The sequence below is a fragment of the Pelmatolapia mariae genome, linkage group LG18, assembly GCF_036321145.2.
Source record: "Pelmatolapia mariae isolate MD_Pm_ZW linkage group LG18, Pm_UMD_F_2, whole genome shotgun sequence".
NCBI classification, from domain to species: domain Eukaryota; kingdom Metazoa; phylum Chordata; class Actinopteri; order Cichliformes; family Cichlidae; genus Pelmatolapia; species Pelmatolapia mariae.
The window spans coordinates 26,814,512-26,837,332 of record NC_086243.1 but is presented as its reverse complement, the minus strand read 5'-3'; the positions used below and the strand labels follow the sequence as shown (position 1 = coordinate 26,837,332).

The following is a 22,821-nucleotide window of genomic DNA, read 5'->3' as shown; positions in this document are numbered from 1 at the left end:
AAGACACTGACGGGAAGTTCATAAATAACACAGCTGTGAGACGGGGCCTGGCTCTGTGGCTCTGTGGAAACACTTCATGGCTTCACTTCTTGATTATAGAAAGCTTGAGACTCAACATAATTTTTCTTTTTGATTAAATGATGAATGATAAATGAGTAAATGTTAACACTTATAGAAATAATTTGTGCTTCTTTTTTTGTCAGTTCAGTTTTTCTCAAACTGAACATTAAGGCAAAACTCGCAAACATGGAAAGAGCAAACCTTTTATTGTATCTTATTCTATGACTGGAAACACGTATATACTAAAACTGCGTTATTACGTACTATCTGTATATTGAACTGCAATCATTATATCATAAAGAGTCTTTTAAGAAAGAATAATTTTGCTTTTGTTGAAAGACAGTCATATTTTTTGACATTATTTTGTGAGAAAATTATGGAAAAAACATATTTGACATTTGAGTGTGTTACGAGGTTCGGGGGTGCAAACTGAAGTATGGCAAAAGCAAGCTTGTCTGCTGTTCTTCTAATTTTATTTCTTTTTCTTGTTCTCGATCTGTGAAAAAATGCCACTTCCTTTTTCTTGTATTACATTTCTGTTTTTTCATGCAAGTATTTTTGCTTAACATGTAAAATGTAAAGGGTTTCACATTCTAAAAATCCTAAAGAAGTAAAATTTAATTAAATTAAAAGTGAATGCAATCTTACATCACCTGTGAGGACTTCAATATTATGTGTTAAAAAGCAGATAGTCTGAAACAGTTTCAACCATCATGTTTATATCTTTTTAATTTCTATAGTTCATGGGGAAAGTTAAAATGCTGAGCAATAACAATAAGACATTTTCATTCTATTGAATTCTAAATGTTTTACTAATAATTAACTAAGAATAAATTCTAATGTCTCCATCATATGTTTGGCCCTTCAGATAAAATGGGGGCCTGTTCCTTTTAACTGTGACAAAGGAAACTTTGTGGCTAAACCTGTGAGTGGATCTGAGATGTTTTTGTTTGTTTTTGGTTTTTTATTCATTACAAGATGTACCTGATATCTTTTATTGTGATTTTCAACAAAAAATGCCTCAAATGTTGAAGCTTTAATTAATGCTTTGTTTGTGCATTAAAGCAAAATGTTAATTCATGTGCATTCTTTAATGGAGTTTTAGGTAAATTAATGCACAAAATCAAGCAATAAAACAGGGTTTGTGCTTACTTTTGCCCTATAAAACTGCAGCCAGTAGTTGTGAAAAAAGAAAAAGTGAGACAGCTCTAACACTGTCATCCTTTCATTCTTTCACAGTTCCACATTTTGGAGTCAAAGAAGTTAGAGATGCAACCATGTCTTTTGTTGTGATGGTGGCACTGCTGTTCTGTTCTGAGACACTCGGTAGGAAACTTTCTAATTAAATGTAAATATCATGTGTGATTTATGACTTGATCATTTATTACAGACTCAGAACTGAGTATACATATGGTTAACCTATATGAATGTGCAATTTGATCAAAGTAGTATGGAAGAAGATATATTGTTTTTAAAATTGTTTACTTCATTGTTTGAAGTCTAAAAGTAGATTTGTCAAGATACACGATGTTGACTAAAATCTGATTTAATAACTCAGGTTGTAAATCTAACATAAAAGTTCACTCAAGTACTGTATGTGGGCCATAAACACTGACAAGATCTATTTAATAACTAGTCAGTACATTTACTGGTTGTTTTTCTTCAAAATCTTTAAAATGCAAAGTTATAATATATTCATATTCCAGGTATTCCTCATAAAACATGTTTGTAACAAGAGGCCATTTGCATTTGTATTTATTTTTTCATTAATTTAAAAAAAATGCAGTTTTTGTATCACTATACCACTCTTCCACAAGTGGGGTCAAAAATGACCCCAAGCAGTTCCTATGAAATCTTCTATGAAACTTTCATTCTTAGCAACTCTGACTGACCCACTTACACTTATGATGGATCAAGAATTAATTTTTACACAATAACATACATGATTTATAGTCAGGGCTGCACATAAGTGGTCCGTAGGTGTGCATTCGTTGTCAAAATAAAAGTATTCCCGGAAATTCAGAGAATACGCACTTCTTTTGTGGTAAGATAAGATAAGATAAGATAAGATAACCTTTATTAGTCCCACACGTGGGAAATTTGTTTTGTCACAGCAGGAAGTGGACAGTGGACAATTAGAATAAAATAAAATAAGAATAAATACAGTACACAACTGTACAGAATAGAATAAAAATAGAATACTATATACAGTAGAATAAAATAGAATAAAATATACAATAGGATAAAAATAGAATACAAATGCTATATACAACAGAGTGAAAAATACAACGGTGCCAGAAAGATTATTGCACATTTGTGTTATTGCACATTTGTGGATGTGTGTGTATGATCAGTTAAAGTCTTTGTTGTGGAGTCTGACAGCAGTGGGGAGGAAAGACCTGCGAAATCTCTCCGTCCCACACCGTGGGTGCCGCAGTCTCCCACTGAAGGAGCTGCTCAGTGCTGTCACAGTCTCATGCATGGGGTGGGAGATGTTGTCCAGCAGGGATGACAGCTTAGCCACCATGGTGGTGGAGGAACACCAAAGTAATTGCTTACGGAGCTTGCTTCTTCGACATCTTTAAGAGTTCTGAACAAATGTCTGGCCTCCTCCGGAACATCTAATGTACGGAAACGAGCGTTCCAACTTATCTGGTACGTGTCTTTTATTTTGACAGCAAATGCGCACCTGCGGACCATTTATGTGCAGCCCTGTTTATAGTTTCCTGTGCATTTCAAACATTGTCCTTTCTGATGGTTTTTTTTTTTAATATTTAAAGTAAAATGGCTGCTATGAGGCCAGCAAGGATCCCTCTGGACCTTGCCCTACAAATGATCCAGGCTTTGACTCAGAATCGGACATCTAAGATATAGAGGACCCAGACTATTGTCCCCCCCACTGAACAAGGCCAGTCAGATACAGAGGTCCTCTGATGAATCCTCTGAAGAGGAAATGGATATTGAGTCTAACAGAATGAGCCCCTCTTACTGCTCTAGCCACAATATTCTGAATTAGTCGGCCAGGGCTTGCACCTGGGTTTAGTACTGTCTCCCCAATAGATGCATGGAAGCTGTTCATGTCTGATAATATAATAGAAGAGGTGCTGACATGCACAAACATGGAGGCATGAAGAGTAGCCACAGACAGGGGAAAAGAGTGGAAAAAGAGTGGAGCTTAATCAAACTTAAGCTCCTAGCCTTCATTTGATTGACCATACTTGCAGGAAGTGAGAAGAACTGGGATGTACCAGTCTGTGTTTTTTTGGGAGTCCTCTGCATAACCCATTGTACAAGGCCACTATGTCAATTCAAAGATTTGAAGATATTCGCCGTTTCTTGCACTTTGATGACAAGAGGACCAGAGCCTACCGACTGAAAACAAACCATGTGGCAGCTTTCCGCTACATATGGGGCCTGTTCCTGGTCAACTGCAGTCAGAAATTCATCCTCAGTGATTGTGTTACAGTGGATGAACAACTTGTGCCTTTCAGAGGGAAGACCCAGCTTCTGCAGTATATGCCGAGCAAGCATACAAAAGTGATACAAGTGATACAAAAACTGCAATTTCTTAAAATTAATGAAAAGATAAATAAAAATGCAAAGGGCCTCATGTCACAAACATGTTTTATGAGGAATACCTCAAATTTGAAAATATTACAACTCTTCATTTTAAAGATTTTGAAGAATAACAACCGAGTTTATAGCAAAATGCATTGTTTCTATTTGGGGTCATTTTTGACCCCACTCGTGGAAGAGTGTAGGTATTGGTAGGTTGTGCATCCAAGGGTTAAATAAAGACATTTAAAAGCAATGTATTGTTTTCCTAAACTACACAACAACAATTGTGTTTGATTTGTTTGGTACTGTCACATTTACTGTTTTAAAGGGTCACATCCTGTGTTTGGAGAGGAGGATAATATAACTCATGGTGTTGTGGAAGTTAACTTTGATATTAGTAACCGGACTGAATTAGACTTAACGGAAGTGGAAGACTTGGCTAGTGGAGTCCTTTTTCCTAATTATGGTTACTGGTATGAATCGGACATGGAAGAAGACATTACCATGGAAATGGATGAATTATTTTATTGTAGGTATGTTAACAATCAAAACCAGTGCTGGACTGCTGCTATATTACTAAAACTTTGGATGTCTTATATCTGCCTCCAGATCCATCATCTCCAGTTAACCTGACAGTGGACTCCGTGTTCAACAGCTCATACTCCTGTAACCTTACACTGAAAAAAATGCAATAGGGTGGTTGTTGAATTTGCATAAAATTACTTCATATATCCAGCATGACTAATTTAAATTTCATGTCTAAACATATTTTTGTCTTTTAATTTTCACATATTCTTTAAGAATATTCATTCTTTTAGAACAAATCATGTTGAAAAGAAACAAGTTAGTCGTGTTTTATCCTCAAGCTCCGCCCCCTGGAAAGGAAAAATCGGCTGCACTGTCCGCCATTTTTGTCTCTCGCTTTGGAAAATCTACTACCATCTGGAGTTTTACACTTGAAGGTAAATAAGATTTTAAAGCTAACACACCAGTGAGAAAGAGTGTAGACCCTTTATATATGTGGACTTTTACTGGGGTGTTGTTATTTTACAGGTATGTGGGCTGTTTATCGAAAACCATGAAAGGCCAATGTTAGGCTCCAGTTAGCTAATGGTAACCGAAATTATGCGATAAGCAAATTAGTAATTAACATATATAATGTGAGTTAATATTGTTTGTATATTCTTTCAGTCTAAATTAACAGACTATTACAAACTTGCATCGGTGTCTGTAGTAAGTGGTGGTACCTGCAGTGTCTTAACCATTAAACAAGCTAATGTAGGGCCGGGATATGACTAGTTTGTTGAAACATGTCTGCTGCCAATGTGACTGCGCACACATGTTAACATTACCAGCACATAGCCACAGCCGCTATAAACATGCTAAAAGGTCAATCTAGCTTCTGTAGTCAGCAGCTGGAAGACTCAACACAGTCACAAGATTCAGTGTAACGGTTATCTAAATGTTGTGTGTCCTGTTTGTAAGCCCAGAAAAAGAAATTAAATAAAATGACGACCTTGAGCTTCAAGCTAATGTAAGCGTAATGCTATAGCATAAAGCTAATGCAATGATGAGGTTGTTAAATTAGTAAAAATACAGTAAATATATCCAACATGAATCATTTATATTTTTGGTCTAAACATAATTAAGTCTCACGCCTTTCACTTGTTTTAGAAGGATGTTCAGTCTTTTAAAATCAGTCATATCAAAATAACAGAAAATAGTTATGTTTTCTGTTGAAACTCCACCCACCAGGGTGTGTTCTGCGAGGGAAAATTCACTGTGGCGGTCCGCCATTTTTTGTCTTCGCTTCGTTTACCTTTGGTGCTGAGCTTTACTTTGTCGAGGTAAACTGAAAACTACATGTTTGAGAGGAAACGAAGAGAACATCCATTAGATGGGGAAGTTTTTCTCATGAATTGCCGTTGAGCAACATAATGGAAAAAACAAGTCATTCCTTAAGTTAACTAACGATAATGCTAGCTTAAGCTGCGGGACAATATTATGTGCATTAGCTTTTTTTCAGTGTGTGCCCAGTCACATTCGCTTGTTTTTCTTAGTGAATACAGACTAACAAACTTGTGTCCATTTAGTTAACTGGTTGTACCTAAAATGTTTTAGTTAAACAGTTAAACAAGCTAGTTTGCCATGGGGTGGGCTCTGTGTGTGTGTGTGTGTGTGTGTGTTCGTTCGGGGGGGGGTCTTCACTAAAGACGGTGCATGACACCTATGCAGTACTCATTAGGAGAGGAAGGAGAGGAAGTGCATGACGTGGGGCTTTATTTCATGTTCTGGGGTAGTGAATGTAATGTACTGATAACATGTTAAAGACACACAAAAACCCAACAAATTATTTTAACTGATTTATAGAGAGACTGAGAGGAGGGCTTAAAGTGATAAGAAAAAATGACAATATAAATATGTTTAATTTATTTTTTCTGTATCGATACATGGTGCTTATCCCTGCTGAAGGGCAGATTGGTGTTGCTTCAGAACAATTCTCTAGCGCTGTTACGTAGAGGTGTTACAGTTAAGGTTTTAATAACATTATTTTATTTACTAGTGAAGATTTGCATATGTTATCTCACATTCTGTAAGGTAAATTTTCTGGAAAGGTCAAATTAACTAATTTAACTAAGTATTAATGAAAGACCTTGATGTGTATATGACAATAATAGATGTAGTTTCTGGGTCATTTTCAGAACTGCAAAATGGCCAGAAGGAGGCAACTGCTGTGGTTGCAAACAGGCTTTGGGTGGTATGGAAGTAAGGGCAACTATGGAACTGTTCAGCAACATGGGACCCATAGCTAATAAATAGTAATATGACAAAAATAACAACTTTGTGTGGATGTAACCTTGTGAGATCTGAGATTTTGACAGCATTTTTATGTGACAACTTCTCTTTTTAGATAAATGCAGAGTTTAAGTGCATTACCACCATGCCACTGCAGTCCAGATTACTCTCGCAGATAGATGTGCTATCTGACAAACTAATAAAGGTCTTCAAAAGGCGAGGACAAATAGGAAGAAGACTTCAGAACATTCTGGAGCCCACGGCCCAGGTAAGAAAAAAAATAATTTGTGTAAACACTTTAGGGAAAATAATAATTTTTACAAAATGCTGCTTGTCACTTTATGCCAGGAGTATGTTGAAAATCACCTGGGATTTTCACAATTTACCATGGGTGCGTTTTTTGTGTTTTTTTTACCTGCATTAGAACTATGTGTGGAGTTCATAGTTGAACACCTCTCTATGCTCTGACAGTATTCTGCTTCTTTGCATGGAGATTTCACTTCAGAAATGCATTACCTTTTTAAGCATTCTGAGGACTCAAATCACATGCTGTAATGAATCCATTTTTGTTCACCTAATGTGTTAATGTTAACATTTTTTGGAATAGTGACACAGATTAAAATAAGATTCATATAATGTTCTTTGACCAGTGTTCTGTTTAATTAAATTTTGGAATTCTGCATTTTCTAGGCCGCAGATGAAGCCATTATCCAACGATCTAATAAGGAAACAACCATGGGAATTTACATCATAAAGTCAAGAGATGCCAATGGCAGCCCTGAGGACATCGGGATAGTCCTTGAAGGCCAGAGAGTCTAGCAGGATTTGGATAACTATACCCTAGCAGCTGCAATGCTGTTTGGACTAATGTACACTTTGAACCTCACCTACCCACTGGAAAAGTATACCTTCGAGGTATTATAGAAACTGGTTATGGAGCTCAAAAGGAACAGCCTTTCAAAGAAGGCCCAGGTTTTCAGGACCAGACTGTACGATTGAACAGTTTTCCAGTTATGATGTGGGAACAACATGTTTACCTCTTCGAATATGTACCATCCTTTCTTTTAAGCCAGCACTGGTAAAGTTGCAGTACATAGTGAAACTTATTTTTCTGACACTTTTCAACTTGGGGCCTTTATTACTGCAGTGTTCAGTGTTCACTTTTCAAGCCATGGCTCTTTTGAAAAAAAAATCAAACTTTGAATGTCCATTTTTCTCAATGGAAATGGTGCCTTGCACCAATTTCACCAGTTTGCAATTTCTTTCCCAAGGTGCACCACTACAAACAGATTGCATGGTCTAGTATTAGTGATTGTGATGTTTAGTGATAGAAGCAAGCCAATACTAATCAGTTTAGGTCTCTTGGTTTTGTGCCTGTGGGTTATAATGTTATTTTAAGTCTCTTCTTTGTGTCATTTTAATAATTACACCCCTGTTGCCATATTACCTTATGGCTCTTACATTTAAAAAACTATTTTTTACATAAGCGTGATGTCATAAGGCCCCACAATGTTGTATCCAGGTTACAGCAGATAACTTTGAGGAATGTTGTGGAATGTTTTTCAAGAGATGCATTGTACAAATATGACTCATGTATATTTTGGAAGCCTGAATTGAAAGTCCATTGTTACAACTGTGTAGTATTTTCAAAAATACAGGTCATTGTTCAAAAATGTTTTGCTTTTTTCTTTGATTGAGAAGTGTACAGTACATACAGTAAGATCAGCCTTAATTTAGTTTTATTTATTGAACACTCAATTATATATTAGAATATATATTATATATTAGAAATTTGTTATAAAATAAAATAAGCTTACCATAAAATAATCTTGTCAATATAACACATAGTAGTCCAATACAATTAACACAAAAAGTTCATGTCTGATAAACAAGTGGTTTCTATAAATATTTGACCGGAATGAAAAACATAACAACAACATAAAAAAGTCATGTTCATGTTACCAGAAAAATGTGTGCAGGTATAACATAAAAAACTAAGGTTAACCAAACATAACTTAATTTCGTGCAACCGATTACAATAATTTTTTTATGTTTATTCCACTGATTATTTTTTTCAGTGACTGTGACCTGCAGTACACATAACTTTGACGTCAACAGCATTTTTAAATGTAATAACAAAACTTGCCATCAAGAGGGAGGAGAACAAAGAGAAACCTGGTGGTGGCCCAACGTTTCTCTTCGTGTCAACCTGTCAGATGGATCCATCATATGTAACTACAGCAATAAAGTAAACTGGACCAAGGATATGATAGAGATTGGACATTTTTGTCCTCGAAATGCTGGTAAGTCAGATAATCAGATTTTTTTTTTCTGATAACCTTTTCCAGACTGGAAATTCACTGTAAGCCTAAAAACATTTGGATAACATGCAAACATGCATTATGTTATTGTCTGCATGTGTGCAAAACAAACAAAAGAACCAGGAAGTAATTAATCAATATCATTATAACTGAATATTTAGTGAATGGTAACCTGTTTTTTTTTTTGTTATAGATTTAGTACTTTCAACATATGTTGTTTTATTACAGGCTCTAAAACACATACATCAAAAATTATATTGTGAATCAAATGGTATCCACATCCAGTGAGAGGTATTACTGGTTTTATCCTTTCCCAATGTGCTGTAAAGACAAAGTCTGGCTTTTGCTTTGTGTTTCAGGTTCTGAGAGTTTCTCTGACGGTGTCTCCTTCTGTATGGTGAAGACCATTTCACCTCATAGAGAAATTTCAGATGCAAAACTAAAGAAAAAAAAAAAGGACGCACATCTATGCATAAAACTGTTCATGTACCTTTACATGAACCCCACAGGGGATGTATGATTAGCTGCCAATGAAGTCCACCAAATGCTTAGTTTATAAATAGAACTGCTTTTTGCTGATGTTAAAATGCTTTTGAGGATTTAATCTTAGGAAAAAAGTGATTGGGAGGCTAAGCAGGTTTTTGACTTTTGAATGTTTGGTATATATCACTCTTGATTCTAGACATTTGGTGTGCAGCACCAAATGTCTAGTTGTATTTGTACAAAGTTTGTAAAATGGCAATAAAGCGTTATTCTATTCTATTCTATTCTAGTCTAGTCTAGTCTAGTCTAGTCTGGACTAGTCTATGTGTTTCTTTGATATCACCAGCAGAGGGCAGTGGATGACCTGTGTTTTTGTATTATTTTAATGTTTGTTGATCTTGTGGGACCAGCACCCCAATACAGAAAGGCTGGATCGGCCCTGTGTTTAAAAAATCTTAATCTCTGATCCTATGGGTCTTACTCAGTAAGCAATGCAAAGATGAAATAGAGCATGATGGGTGAGGGGACTCGCCCAGTTTGAACTAGCTCTCTCTCGGTTTTCTACCCCACCTACTCTGGTAAAAATCGGAGCCTGAGTAGCCTTGCCTTCCTGTCATCTATCAGCCACACCTATTATGGCAGCTCCTCTCTATATCAGTGCATTTGTCATATGACTGGGTTTAGTTTAGTGGCCTAAACAGTTGGGCTTATAAGACCTAACCTATTAGAGCTATTTACAATTAAATGGATTAATGCTCAGATTTCTACCTTTACTGTTTCACAAAGGGAAGGGAATGTCCACATTTTTTGTCCACATTCCACATTTTTAAAAGGGGCAAAGCAGCATTCAGAGAAATCTAAAAAGCTGGACACAGAACTAAAAGAAAGTAATTTGTTATTACTGAAATTACAGTGAGCTAAAAATGGCATTCAAAAACCTCACAAAAATGAAACTTGTTTTGTTTATTAACTTTTCATGCACATATGCATTCAAACCTTTTTCTTGGCAAAGGTTTACCTTTATTTTCAGACTTTATCAACATATTTAAATAAGTGTAAAAAGGGTAATGAAGGGGAAGTAGATTCATGTGTTCACTTTCGCAATGAAAGAATGTACGGTTGCAATTGGACAAACGTTACAGTGCTCCAGGTTTAACACTCTGCTGCTGTTGTTGGTGTAAAACATTTCATGCTGTACATTGGAGCTATGAAAGCCAGAGACTGTACATTGCCTTCCTTTATCATACTGACACTGTTGTTCTGCACCGAGACACCAGGTAAGAAATGTTATGTCTAAATAACCAGAAAGAAGTTTAGGATTTAAAAAAAAAAAAATCCAAAACTGCTTTCTCAAATTTCACTCTAAGTGAAAACTGTGATATTAATGTGGATGGATTTCTTTCATTCTTTCATTTCATTTCTTCTGCACAAAATTACAAAATGATTAATAATGATTGAAAATATATTTCAGTGATATTCTATTATGTGACTTCTGTTCTTTCCAGGGTGCAGTGCAGTGACTTTTGTGTTTGTACAGAAGGGAAAGGATGTACTTCTTGATGTGAAGGAAGATGAAATTCCAAAATATTTGTTTATTTTTAAGTGGACATTTAAGGTTGACAATATTTTAATAACATTTTCACTTGGTAGAGAACCAACAGTCACTGATGATTACTCTGGAAGGGTTGAGTTTCTGTGAAACTGAAGAATCTTCAAGAGGCAGACAGTGGAGTTTATACTGCACAAGTGATAGGCCCCCACTTTTAAAACACATCTTAAAACCCATTTTTACTCCTTGGCATATGACACAGTCTGACCCAATTTTATTGATTTTATTGTTTTGATCTAATGTGCTGATTTTATTGTTTTAAATGTAATTCTCATCATCATTTTTTATACTATTTTATTATTGTCTTTGCTATTTGTGCTAATTTTATTTATTTTAATGTCATTTTAATAATCATTTTATATATATATATATATATATATATATATATATATATATATATATATATATATATATTTTTTTTTTTTTTTTTTTTTTTATATTATTATTTTTCTTATTTTTTAACATGTTCAGTGTATCACTCTGGCATGTTAAGTGTACAGCACTTTGTGTTCAGCTGGGGGCTGATCCGAAAGTGCTATATAAATAAATTGCTTGCTTGCTTGCTTGCTCAAGATACAGTAATATTAACTGAATACAACATCACGGTTCAAGGTAAGTATTGCAACTTGTCAGACATTGATGGAGAGTAACCACTGATGTGTATTTTACTTTAAACACCTCCTCCCCCCTCAGATCCAGTGTCACCGGTCGACCTGACTGTCAATTCTGTGTCCAGCAGCTCAGACTCGTGTAACCTCACGGTGACCTGCAGCACAAAGCACGCTCACATCAGCAGCATTTTTACATGTGACACCACAATCTGCTATCAGGAAGGAGGAGAGCAATCAGAGGTTACGACCTCAGGTGCTTCTCTCCATGTTTACCTGTCAAATCTATCAGTCATCTGTGACCATAGCAACCAGGTCAGCTGGACCAGAGACATGAAGAACATTGAACATATTTGTGCACTACTGGCCGGTAAGACTGAAAGAGAAAGTGTTGATGATGATCATTTTGATTTCTTTCTTAAAATAACACTTCTTTCATTTAAAGAAATTAATAATTGATGTGACCTTCTCACACCAAGAGTGAATTATAACTTCACAGAAAGAGAATGAATATTTTTCTGGATGCTATTTTATTGTTTTTGACCACTAGTTTAAGAGTAAAACAAGCAAATTAAGTTATTTGTATGCCTGCTTTGCACATTGTCGGTCTATAAAATTTAGACAAAACAATCACTACTAGTCAATTTCTGTTAGAGAAATTAATTGTTCTTTACAGCTGATTGACTCAGAGTTTAATCTGTTTTTAAGTTTAAGGTCTTTTGATTATTTTTGGTTTGTTTGTTTGTTTGTTTTACCTTTTCTTTGTGTTGCAGGTTCTGTGAGTCTCTCTGATGGTATATCTGCCTGTTTGGTAAAGACAGTTGTTTTCTCTGTGGGTCTGATCATCATGGTGTTTCCTGTCATCAGTGTCCACATCATAGAGAAATTAGAGAGACAAAAATAAATAGTGCATCAATTACACTGAACATATAGTTCCCACACTTCTATAAAAACCCTTGAAGTTAAAAAAAAAACCCTTCTTCTCTAACCACTGGTATCCTGTTTGGTTGTTTGTAATGTGTTGTGTGTGCTGTATAAAAGCTATATATATGCTCTGAGTGTTCTTCATTCCATATGTTGCAAAAATATCACAAATATGATTTAGAAATTTTGAAAACAAGACTTTGCAAGTGTTTTATGATAAAGGCGGTACACAGTTTTGCATATTAGAATTTATTTATTTACTTATCACTTAATTTTATACTAGATGTAGCAATAAATACAGTGCAAACATAGTACATATAAACATGGTCACGTCAAAATGAGTCAGAAAAGACATCTGCGATATAAATGCTCCTTTTTTTTCTTGCTAAGTTATAAAAAAATAAAGGTTATGTATCACTTTGTAAAGAAAATTGTGTTTTTAAAGCTTTTTCTTAAATACAAGAACAAAAGCAGTGTTTCTGAATTCTTTTCCACAATGCAGGACTAACAGCCCTGAACCCTGAACTTTCATCAATGTGACCAGAAGAGGGCAGTAAATGACCTGTGATGTGGGCTACAGGGAGATCATATGTTTAGAAATTGTATTTTCAACTGTTACTGCTGAGTCATGGCTTCTGTTTTGCCATCTCTTTCTGCTCAAAGGAAGTGTTCCTGTGAAATTATGGTTATCTTGGATCTGAAACTAGCACAGCTCAAAGTTCCCTTTTGCACTGTTGGTCTGTTTAGAGGAGGAACACAGCTGTGAGAAGGGGCTCTGCTGTCAGTGGTATAAAACACTTCAACATTGTTGCATTTCAGAGAAACCTCGAGACTCTAGAATGTTTTTCTTTGTGATTCTTGTGTTGCTGTCCTGCACTGAGGCTGAAGGTAGGAAAAAAAGTCTAAATATTAGCACACATATAGTAGAAGTATATAGCAACTGCTTCCTTAATTCAACAGGGACATAACCGACAAAGATGAAAAGTGCAAATGTTTTCTTTTATAATAGTGTTCACTACAAAAGGTATCAGTTATTTAATTGCAGCGGGTAAAAGGCTTGATTAATGTCTTGAAGTACATCACAATTTAATCAGAGCTGCGTCTCTGACAGCCTGAATAAGGTTTGACAAGTTAGTTCATCTAAAAATAGTCACTTCCTCTTCCTTGCAATGACTCAGTTTCATGTGCTAGAAGGTTTCCTGGTTCTGAGCGGGGAGGAAGAAAACACTGTGGAAGAAAGTTCCTTGTGTCTTCAGATAATGTTTTTCAAAATAGCTCTCTGTCCTTATAGATGTTTTAGTTATTGAGTTAATAAAAGAGAACAGAAGTAGTGCAAGTTGAGAATTTTGAGAATTATTAAGTACGATACTGTTATATGAGTTTATTTAGTGTTGAGTGTTATAATATTTGCTATGTAAAGCAAAGTTTGTAAGATACAGAAATTTATTAAAGATTTGATACTGTATTGGTATGTATTACTTCTTTGTTTGAGCAGAAAAGAAGGGACGTATTGCTGATATTACAGAATTCCATGGCATTGATGAACATACTGTTGTTTGGACATAGATTTGTTTTTTGTTTTTTTAAGTTCTATTTATTTGCCCAGGTCCAATATATAACTATTTACGACACATAACTTTGTAAAATCTTAGAGGCTGCCTAATAATTAACTGTAAAACAGCTAATTGCCCATTAATTTCCAATCATAATGAAAAACACTATAAAAATAATTAAATCAAACGAGGTGTGAGTACATGACTTTATGTCTAACGTCTTTTTTTCAGGTCTTTATAGGGTCTGAAAATGTGTTTGTACTTCATGGAACGGACTTACATGTAGACATAAAGAAATCTGTTGTAATAGACAAAAGGAAACTTAATTTACTACCACTAACAATGTTTGTAAAAAACATTTTTATCAGGATGTCATAGTGTTTGACAGATGTGAAGGACAGGCTGAGTTATTTAGACAAAAGTAGTATTTTCTTTTAAATAAAAATAAAATAAAATAGATAAAAGACTGTTTTAAATCAATACTATGAAATGCTCAAGTAGACAGTTAGGGTGTAAAAGGCTGAGAGTAAGGCTTCCAGATGTTTTATAACTCTATCCCAGTCACTTTTTCATTTTTCATGGTTGATTCTTGTATTGATGATTAAAAAAATCAACTGCAAGTGTTGTAACAAAAATGTCACAACACTTGCAAAATCAATATTAATATTTTTTTAATTACCCACTATAATAATTTTATCTCACTGAGCACTTAGCACAATAAGAGAAAAAGTCAGAAAGTTTAAAAATGCAACTTTCAAAGTAATCCTTACTATGTCCTGGCCTTTTGTATATAAACTAGAGTGAAAGATTGCTGTAACTCTTTTGCAGCTGTTAATTTAATAAGACTTGATTGGTTTAATATATTTAGTCATATCTCAAGATAGGAGAGGTGTGCTGTCTGAAGAGAGATGGAAGCTGTATCTCATAACAAGTTCATGTTTTCTACAACAGCATTATCTGACGTGTGAAACCGATTATTGTTTGGTGGGTGCTACAAACGCAAGCAGTTAGATTTGACAAAACAATAATGAAAATAATCAAATAATAGGGTGGAATCAGGGGAGGCTGACCAACACAGCTGGTCTCCATCGTCCAATCATGCCTCCCCCTGTGTGAGTAGGTTACCAGGACCTGACCAAAGTGCTTTGAGAGGTGTGCAGAGCAGCAAAAGGCAGGTGAAAAGCTGTGGTGAAAAATATCACAACAAAAATTAATAAATATGTTTAATTATAAACATATAAACAGATTATATAAAAATGTTGACAAAACAATAATAAAAATACAGAAAAAAAATCTACTGTATTTAATTTGAGAGACTTCCAGTTGCATCTTAATAAGAAGATTCTGACATCAGGTTTGCTGTTTTTCTCTTCTTTTAGGGCTCCAACATGTGTTTCTCCTCCGTGGAAAGGACTTACACTTGAATGTAGTGAAATCTGTTGAACTAGACAAAAAGACTGACTTTTTCTGGAGGTTTAATACCACTAATTATGTTGGTAAAATTAGTTATAATAAAGAGGTAGTATTATTTGACGGTTATGAAGGAAGAGTTGAGGTTTTTGGACAAAATTACTCTTTGCTGTTAAAGAATGTACAACACAGTGACAGTGGAGATTATACTGCAGTTGTGGTTGGAGGACAAGAGCAAAGGGTAGCTCAATACAAGGTCATAGTCCAAGGTAAGTCTTGTTTTCATTTTCCTTTTGTAATGTTGATAAGGTACAGACCTGTTTTAAATCTCTTCATGCCTGTTACTCTTCAGATCCAGTGTCTCCAGTTAACCTGACAGTGGACTCTGTGTCCAGCGGTTCAGGCTCCTGTAACCTCATTGTGACCTGCAGCACAGTGGATTCTCAAATCAGCAGTATTTTCACATGTGATGCCCAAAACTGCTCTCTGGTAGATAGAGGAAGCTTTAAGACCCAAACCTATTCTTCCAATCTCACTGTCTATTTGCAGCAAGACTCCATTGTCTGTAATCACAGCAACCAAGTGAGCGTCAAACAGACTAAGGAGGAGATCAAACTTTATTGCAAGGAAAAACCAGGTGAGATTCAAAGACATCACATTCATTTGTACATTCTGCAAAATCATGTCTTGACCCTTTGGTGGGACAGTTGCAACCAATCTTGAAGAATAAATCACTCTGTTTTGCTCATACATGGGCTGAATTTTCGTATAGGTTTTTTAAAATACTGATTGGCATGAGAAAAATTTCATATGTATATCACCAAATTTGACAGATTTCTAAAACATTCTGATTACTAGAGTGTAAGACTGACGGCAGAAACTCACATCAGATTTTTAAAGGTGACAACAAAACCTGCTCAGAGGATCACAATGTCCACAGCTGGACTGACCATTGGACCACCCGGCAATTGCCCGATGGGCATGTCTGATCTTTTTTGTTTGTTTGTTTGTTTTGTAACTGTATAAATAATGAGAGGCGGTGGATTGGGCTGGAACAGCTGAGGAGGTCGGTGCAGCCCCTTGCTAGGGCAAAGGCTCTGAAAGCAATCTTAACACAGACAAACAGAAGAAAATGGTATTGAGGTATCTGTATTGAGGTGAAAAGGAATGCGATTTGTCCCGTAAAACAGGATTTGTTTTCATTCAAAGGCTTTATGGCTTTTCCTATAATACCTGATGGGCGGTCTTAAGTCAAAATGCCTAGCCGATTTTTTGTTCCAGTCCAGCCCTGATGTGGACATAAAGAAATCTGTTGTAGTAGACAAAAAGAAACCTTATTTACTACCACTAACAATGTTGGTAACCATTATTATGAAGATGCAATCGTGTTTGACACATGTGAAGGACAGTCGAGTTATTTAGACAAAATTAGTCTTTGCTTTTAAACGTAATTTTTTTTTTTTAGATAGACAAGAATTACTGTGTAATGTTCAAGCAGACAGTTAGGGTCTGAAAGAATAAGAGTAAGGCTTTCAAATGTTTTATAACTTTATCTCAGTCTTCATTTCATTTTTCATGGCTGATTCCTTCATTGCTGATTTGTGGTTTGGTTCTTTGACGTGGTCTTGGAGCAGACACATATTGTAAGGTTTGGGGGTGTAGCTTCCCTATTTCTGTCATGGAGGGAAGCAGAGATAGTTTAATGAATTTGGGCAACTCTAGATATTAGACGTGTACCATCCAAAGTTGTGTGGAAGTCATAACTTCTAATAGGAACTGATTTTCAAAAGGTTAATCTGTGAAGTCCATATTTTATTGTTGGAAATGATCTAGACAAAAAGTAACTGAAGGATGATGTGTGGCAAGTTACACACAAATCTATATTAATTTTAGAGATGTCTGATTGATGTAAGGGTGTTTTATTACAGCTGAATAACAATTAAACATATTTACACTAATAAATATTTTTAATTATAAACATATAAACAGATTATATAAAATTGTTGACAAAACAATAATAAAAACACTGAAAAATATATCTACTGTATTTAATTTGAGAGACTTCCAGTTGCATCTTAATAAGAAGATTCTGACATCAGGTTTGTTGTTTTTCTTTTAGGGCTCCAACATGTGTTTCTCCTCCGTGGAAAGGACTTACACCTGGATATAAAGAAATCTGTTGTACTAGACAGAAAAACTGATTTGTTCTGGAAATTTAATGAAACTAACAATGTAGCTAAATGTGGTTTTAATAATGATCCAGTCGTGTTTGACAAATATGAAGGAAGGGCTGAGGTCTTTGAACAAAATTACTCTTTGCTGTTAAAGAATGTGCAACACAATGACAGTGGAGATTATACTGCAGTTGTGTCTGGGGGAAAAGACCAAAATGTAGCTGAATACAAGGTCATAGTCCAAGGTACGTCCCGTTTTACAATTTTCTTTTGAAATGTTGATAAGGTTCACATACCAACCTCTGTATATTTTATATATCTTATTTTATTGTTTACTTTATTTCATTTGTAAAACATGTATATACATACTATATACACACTCAAACACACACACGTAGAAAAACATATTTAGTATACACATTCAGTAATGTATATACCTTTACATATTGTACATATATTTATTACTTTTTAGATTAGCCATTTTTATATTTTGCTTGTTTTACATTATTGTATTTTGCACAACTCTGTTGCTTGTGAAGCTCGCACACAAGAATTTCACTCACATGTACTGTACCAGTGTACCTGCACATGTGATGTGACAATAAAAGTGATTTTGAGGTACAGACCTGTTTTAAATCTCTTCATGCCTGTTATTCTTCAGATCCAGTGTCTCCAGTTAACCTGACAGTGGACTCTGTGTCCGGCAGCTCAGACTGCTGTAACCTCATTGTGACCTGCAGCACAGTGGATTCTCAAATCAGCAGCATTTTCACATGTGATGCCCAAAACTGCTCTCTGGTAGAAAAAGGAAGCTTTAAAGCCCAAACCTATTCTTCCAATCTCATTGTCTATTTGCAGCAAGACTTAATCGTCTGTAATCACAGCAACCAAGTGAGCGTGGAACAGACTAAGGAGGAGATCAAACTTTATTGCAAGGAAAAACCAGGTAAGACTCAAAGAGATCACATTCATTTGTACATTCTGCAAAATCATGTCTTGACCATTTGGTGGGACAGTTGCAACCAATGAGCTGACCCATATTGAGCACATCCATTCAAAAGTTACCAGGAATTTTGAAGCTTGTGTCTGCTTCTATTGATCTGGAATACAATTTCAATTACAATCTCAAAACCTAAATACCTTAGTAGTAGTTGACTGCTTGAAGAATAATTAAGTCTGTTTTCCGCATACATATACATACTCATACATAGGCTGCATTTGGTATAGATTTTTTTGAATACTGATTACATGAGAAAAATTAAATCTGTACCAAATTTGACACATTTATTATTTTTCTTTTGATGAGAAAATCCAAAATTACTCATGTATTACTAGAGTGTAAGACTGATGTCAGAAACTCACATCAGATTTTTAAAGTTGACAACAAAACCTGCTCGGAAAATCACAATCTCTGATGCTCCTATCCATGTCTATTAAATAAAATCATTCATTTGTAACAACCCGGTCAGAAACAAATTAGGTCAACCTAAATTGGTTCTGTACATTACCACAATGAGTTTAAATGAAACAACTCAGATGTAATTAAAGTGCAGACTTTAAAATTTAACTTAGTGGATTAAATAAAAAGACTGTATAAAATGTGAGGGATGAAATCATTTTAGTTCCTCACAATGAATTCATTTCAGAGGCATTTCGAGAGTAATTGGAAAAGTTAAAATACTGAAAATAAAATGTTAATTTCTAATACTTTACTGGAAATGACACCATGAAGTCTTAAACTCATGGACATCACCAGATCCTGGGTTTTCTCCTTTTGTATGCTCTGCTAGGTATTTACTGCAGAGGCGTTCAGTTGCTGTTTGTTTGTGGGCCTTTCTTCTCTTTATTGTATACATAGATACTCCTACATCCTGGAGTTTGCTGTTCTCTTGGTTGGCAAATTGTAGATTTTGCAACTCCTAATATTGTAGCAATTTCTTAAATGGGATTTTTCTTTTTTCGCAGCTTAAGGATGTTGTTTCACCTGCATGGAGAGCTCCTTTGACTGCATGTTGTCTGTTCACAGCAAAATTTTCCAAATGCAAGCATTACACCTTAGATCAACTCCAGGCCACTTATTTGCTTAATTGATAACAAAATATGAAAGAATTGCTCACACCTGCCCATGAAATAGCCTTTGAGTCAATTGTCCAATTACGTTTGACTCCTTTAAAAAGAGTTTGGGACATGTTAAGGAGTTAAAACTCCTAAACCCTTCATCCAATTTGAATGTGGATGCTCTCAAATGAAAGCAGAGAGTCTGCACATTATGTCCATGTCCATATAACTTTAATTGGAATATGTTTCAGCAAACATTTAAAAAACATGTGTGAGTGTCCAAATATATATGTACCTAACTGTATATAAACTTCAGTCCTACTCTGTGTCCTTTGTCATTGGTGTCACTTGCTGTGCTCTGTGTTGTTTGCTGTCAGGCCTGTGAGTTTCCTAGTGATGCTTCCTGTCTGAAGTTTTGGTTTTGTATATTGTTTGGAATCTAAATCAGTCACAATAAAGGCTCACTGTAAGGGTGCCTGGGTCATCGACCCAGTGTTTTGTGGTTTTGGTTCTTTGATTTTGTTTATTTCATTATATTATGGGTTATAGGTTTATTCTTAGTTTAGGTTCTCTGTGTGGGTTTTGTTAGAGTTTTAATGTTCTAGTTTTCTGTCTGTGATCCATAGTTGCTGTCTCCCCTGTCTGCTGTCTCCCCGTGTCAAGTCTGCGTCTCTGTGTTATGTTTCCTGTTTTACTTTGAAGGTCCATGTCTTATGTTAATGTGTCTGGTTTTGCTTCCTCTGTCTCGTTAGGCCTGAGTTGCCCCAGCTGTTTCCCTCCTCTTTCCCATTCCCTGATTGCTCCCTCTGTGTATTTAAGCCCTGTGTTTCTCTGTGTCCGTGTTGTGATATACCCTTATCTACCCTCATCTTGCTGTGTGTTCTGTCTGTGTAAGTTTATTTTGAAGTTTGTTGCTTTTGAGTTCAGCATTAAAGCTGTTTAAGTTCATGTTTGTCTCTGAAGGCTGCACTTTGGGTCCTTTTCCTGCCTGCACACAGCCGTTTCATAACACTCATTTTTTCCTCTGAAATGCTGAATACAGTTCGGATACACTGAAAAATAAATTACCTGTATTTCTGAAATGTAAGTCAGACAAAAGAAACTGTAGTTCCAATTTATTTAGTGTGTTTCATTATTTCTGCTCATGTCTGCAGGTATCTCCATCTGTGTGGTGAAGACAGTCGTGTTCTCTGTTGGTCTGATCATCATGGTGTTAGCTGTGATCAGTGTCCACATTATGGAGAAGATTAAGAAGCGAAAATAGAGAAGGAGATTTCCACTTACGCATATAACTAATATAATTTTAGAAAAATTTGAAGTTACAGACACCAGTGGTAGATAACTACACAGGTTAACACGTTTTGGAGGTTTGCTAATTTTTATGAAGATTTTTGTGTTATACAGCTCAAAATTAGGTATTGCAAATGTTTTGTAAGTACAGACATTTGCACATTTGCACACTCACTTTTCCCACCATGTTTTGGGAAGCCAAAAGTTGTCAACAACACCACCTTAGGAATGTCACCCAAGGAAATGAGTAAAAGCATCAGAAAGGCACACTAAGATGAGGTGAGAGACGTGATCCCACCTTTCAAAAGTTTAAGTTCATTAATAGGAAAAAATAAACATTTTTAAAACTCTACACATCCAGCCACAAAGGGAAGGGGGGTTCAGGACTGAGGCTTACCGGCAGCTGAGAATGGCCAACATGAGAGGGAGATGGATTCAACAAATAAAAATAAATGAATCACTGCAGGCACTTGTGCACATGCATTTGATTGTGAGGGAACCCAGCACCACACACAGAAGACCCTCCACTACATTCAGCTCTCAGCCTGGATGCAGAGGGGATAAAATCAGCAGGATTATACACAAAAAGGAAAAGAATACCTTAAACTTTACATAAACAAATCCTTTAACCAAAGAACAATCCTTAACAAAAAAGATACAGTCAAATCAAATAAACATAATACAAAGTTAACCCATCCTCAAACAGGTACACACACACACATTAACATTTTTAAGGCTATACGACGTCCAAACAAGGTCCACAATTTGAACGTCCAACCATGACCCAAATTGGAGGTCAATATGACGTTCAACATTTGGACTCGGTATTTTTTTGGGATGTCATGTAGACGACAGGTCTGGGAAATTTACATGATTAATAAATATAATATTTCTTACAAATACCAACAGTATTTATAAATATCAATGTTGTTATCAGCATAATACATATGAATACAGATTACTTTAAAAACAATTATGATTTATTATGTGTTAGCATATTGAGTTATTCAGTACATGTGTTTTTTCTAGTTTTACATTTTCCTGTTTTTCTTTCACTGGTTTATTCATTTCTTGTTCTTGATCTTCCTTTTTCTTATATTTCACATCTGTTTTTTGTGGAAGCATTTTTGCTTAACATGTCAAACCTAAGGAATTTTACATCCTAAAGAGGAATTTGGTGACTACAAATGCAGCTATCTGAAAATCTAACCTTAACTGTAAGGATTAAACTTCAATATTATATGTGAAAAAGCAGATCGTCTTCTCATTAATAAATGGCAAACTTCACTTGGGAATACTGAAAATATTTGAACCATCATATTTATATCTGTCTCATTTGTGTAATTCATAGGGAAAGTTAATATGCTGAACATTCTGTGGAATTCTAAATCTATCCATCCTCTTCCTCTGCTTAAACGGGACTGGGTCGTGGGGACAGAGGCCTGAGCAGAGAAGCCCAGACCTCTCTCTCCCCGACCACCTCCTCCAGCTTATCTGGAGGAACACCAAGGTGTTCCCAGGCCAGCCAAGAGATGTAGTCTCTTCTTAATGTCCTCAACTGGCTCCTTTCGATGTGGAGGAGCAGCGGCTCTACTCTGAGGCCCTCCAAGATGGCTGAACTCCTCACCCTATCCCTAGGGGAGAGGCCAACTACCCTTCCTAAGAAGCTCATTTCTGCTGCTTGTATCCGCGATCTTGTTCTTTCGGCCACTACCGACAGCTTGTGACCATAGGTGAGGGTAGGGACGTAGATCGACTGGTAAAATGAGGGCTTTGCTTTTACACTCAGCTCTCTCTTCACCATGACGGACCAGTATAGCGTCTGAATAACTGCAGCCGCAGCACAAATCTCTCTGTCAATTTCCTTAAACTCCTCCACTTAGGGCAGAAACTAGTCCCTGACCTGGAGTGGGTAATCCACCCTTTTTCGACTGAGGACCATGGCCTCAGACTTGGATATGCAGATTCTTATTCCCA

At 35.8% G+C, this 22,821-nt stretch overlaps 1 protein-coding gene and 1 pseudogene across 1 annotated transcript; both read left to right on the top strand.

Moving 5' to 3' along the window:
• The first annotated feature begins 10,425 nt into the window (after window positions 1-10,425).
• On the top strand, window positions 10,426-12,339 carry LOC134616171 (uncharacterized; annotated as a pseudogene).
• Window positions 12,340-13,145: 806 nt separating this feature from the next.
• LOC134617072 (T-lymphocyte surface antigen Ly-9-like) lies at window positions 13,146-21,702 on the top strand. The gene is made up of 6 exons (XM_063462238.1): window positions 13,146-13,247; window positions 15,292-15,591; window positions 15,675-15,959; window positions 17,442-17,741; window positions 18,158-18,442; window positions 20,709-21,702. Exons 1-6 carry the CDS (start codon window positions 13,199-13,201, stop codon window positions 20,816-20,818), a joined length of 1,329 nt encoding a protein of 442 aa, XP_063318308.1. The 5' UTR covers window positions 13,146-13,198; the 3' UTR covers window positions 20,819-21,702.
• Window positions 21,703-22,821: the final 1,119 nt, after the last annotated feature.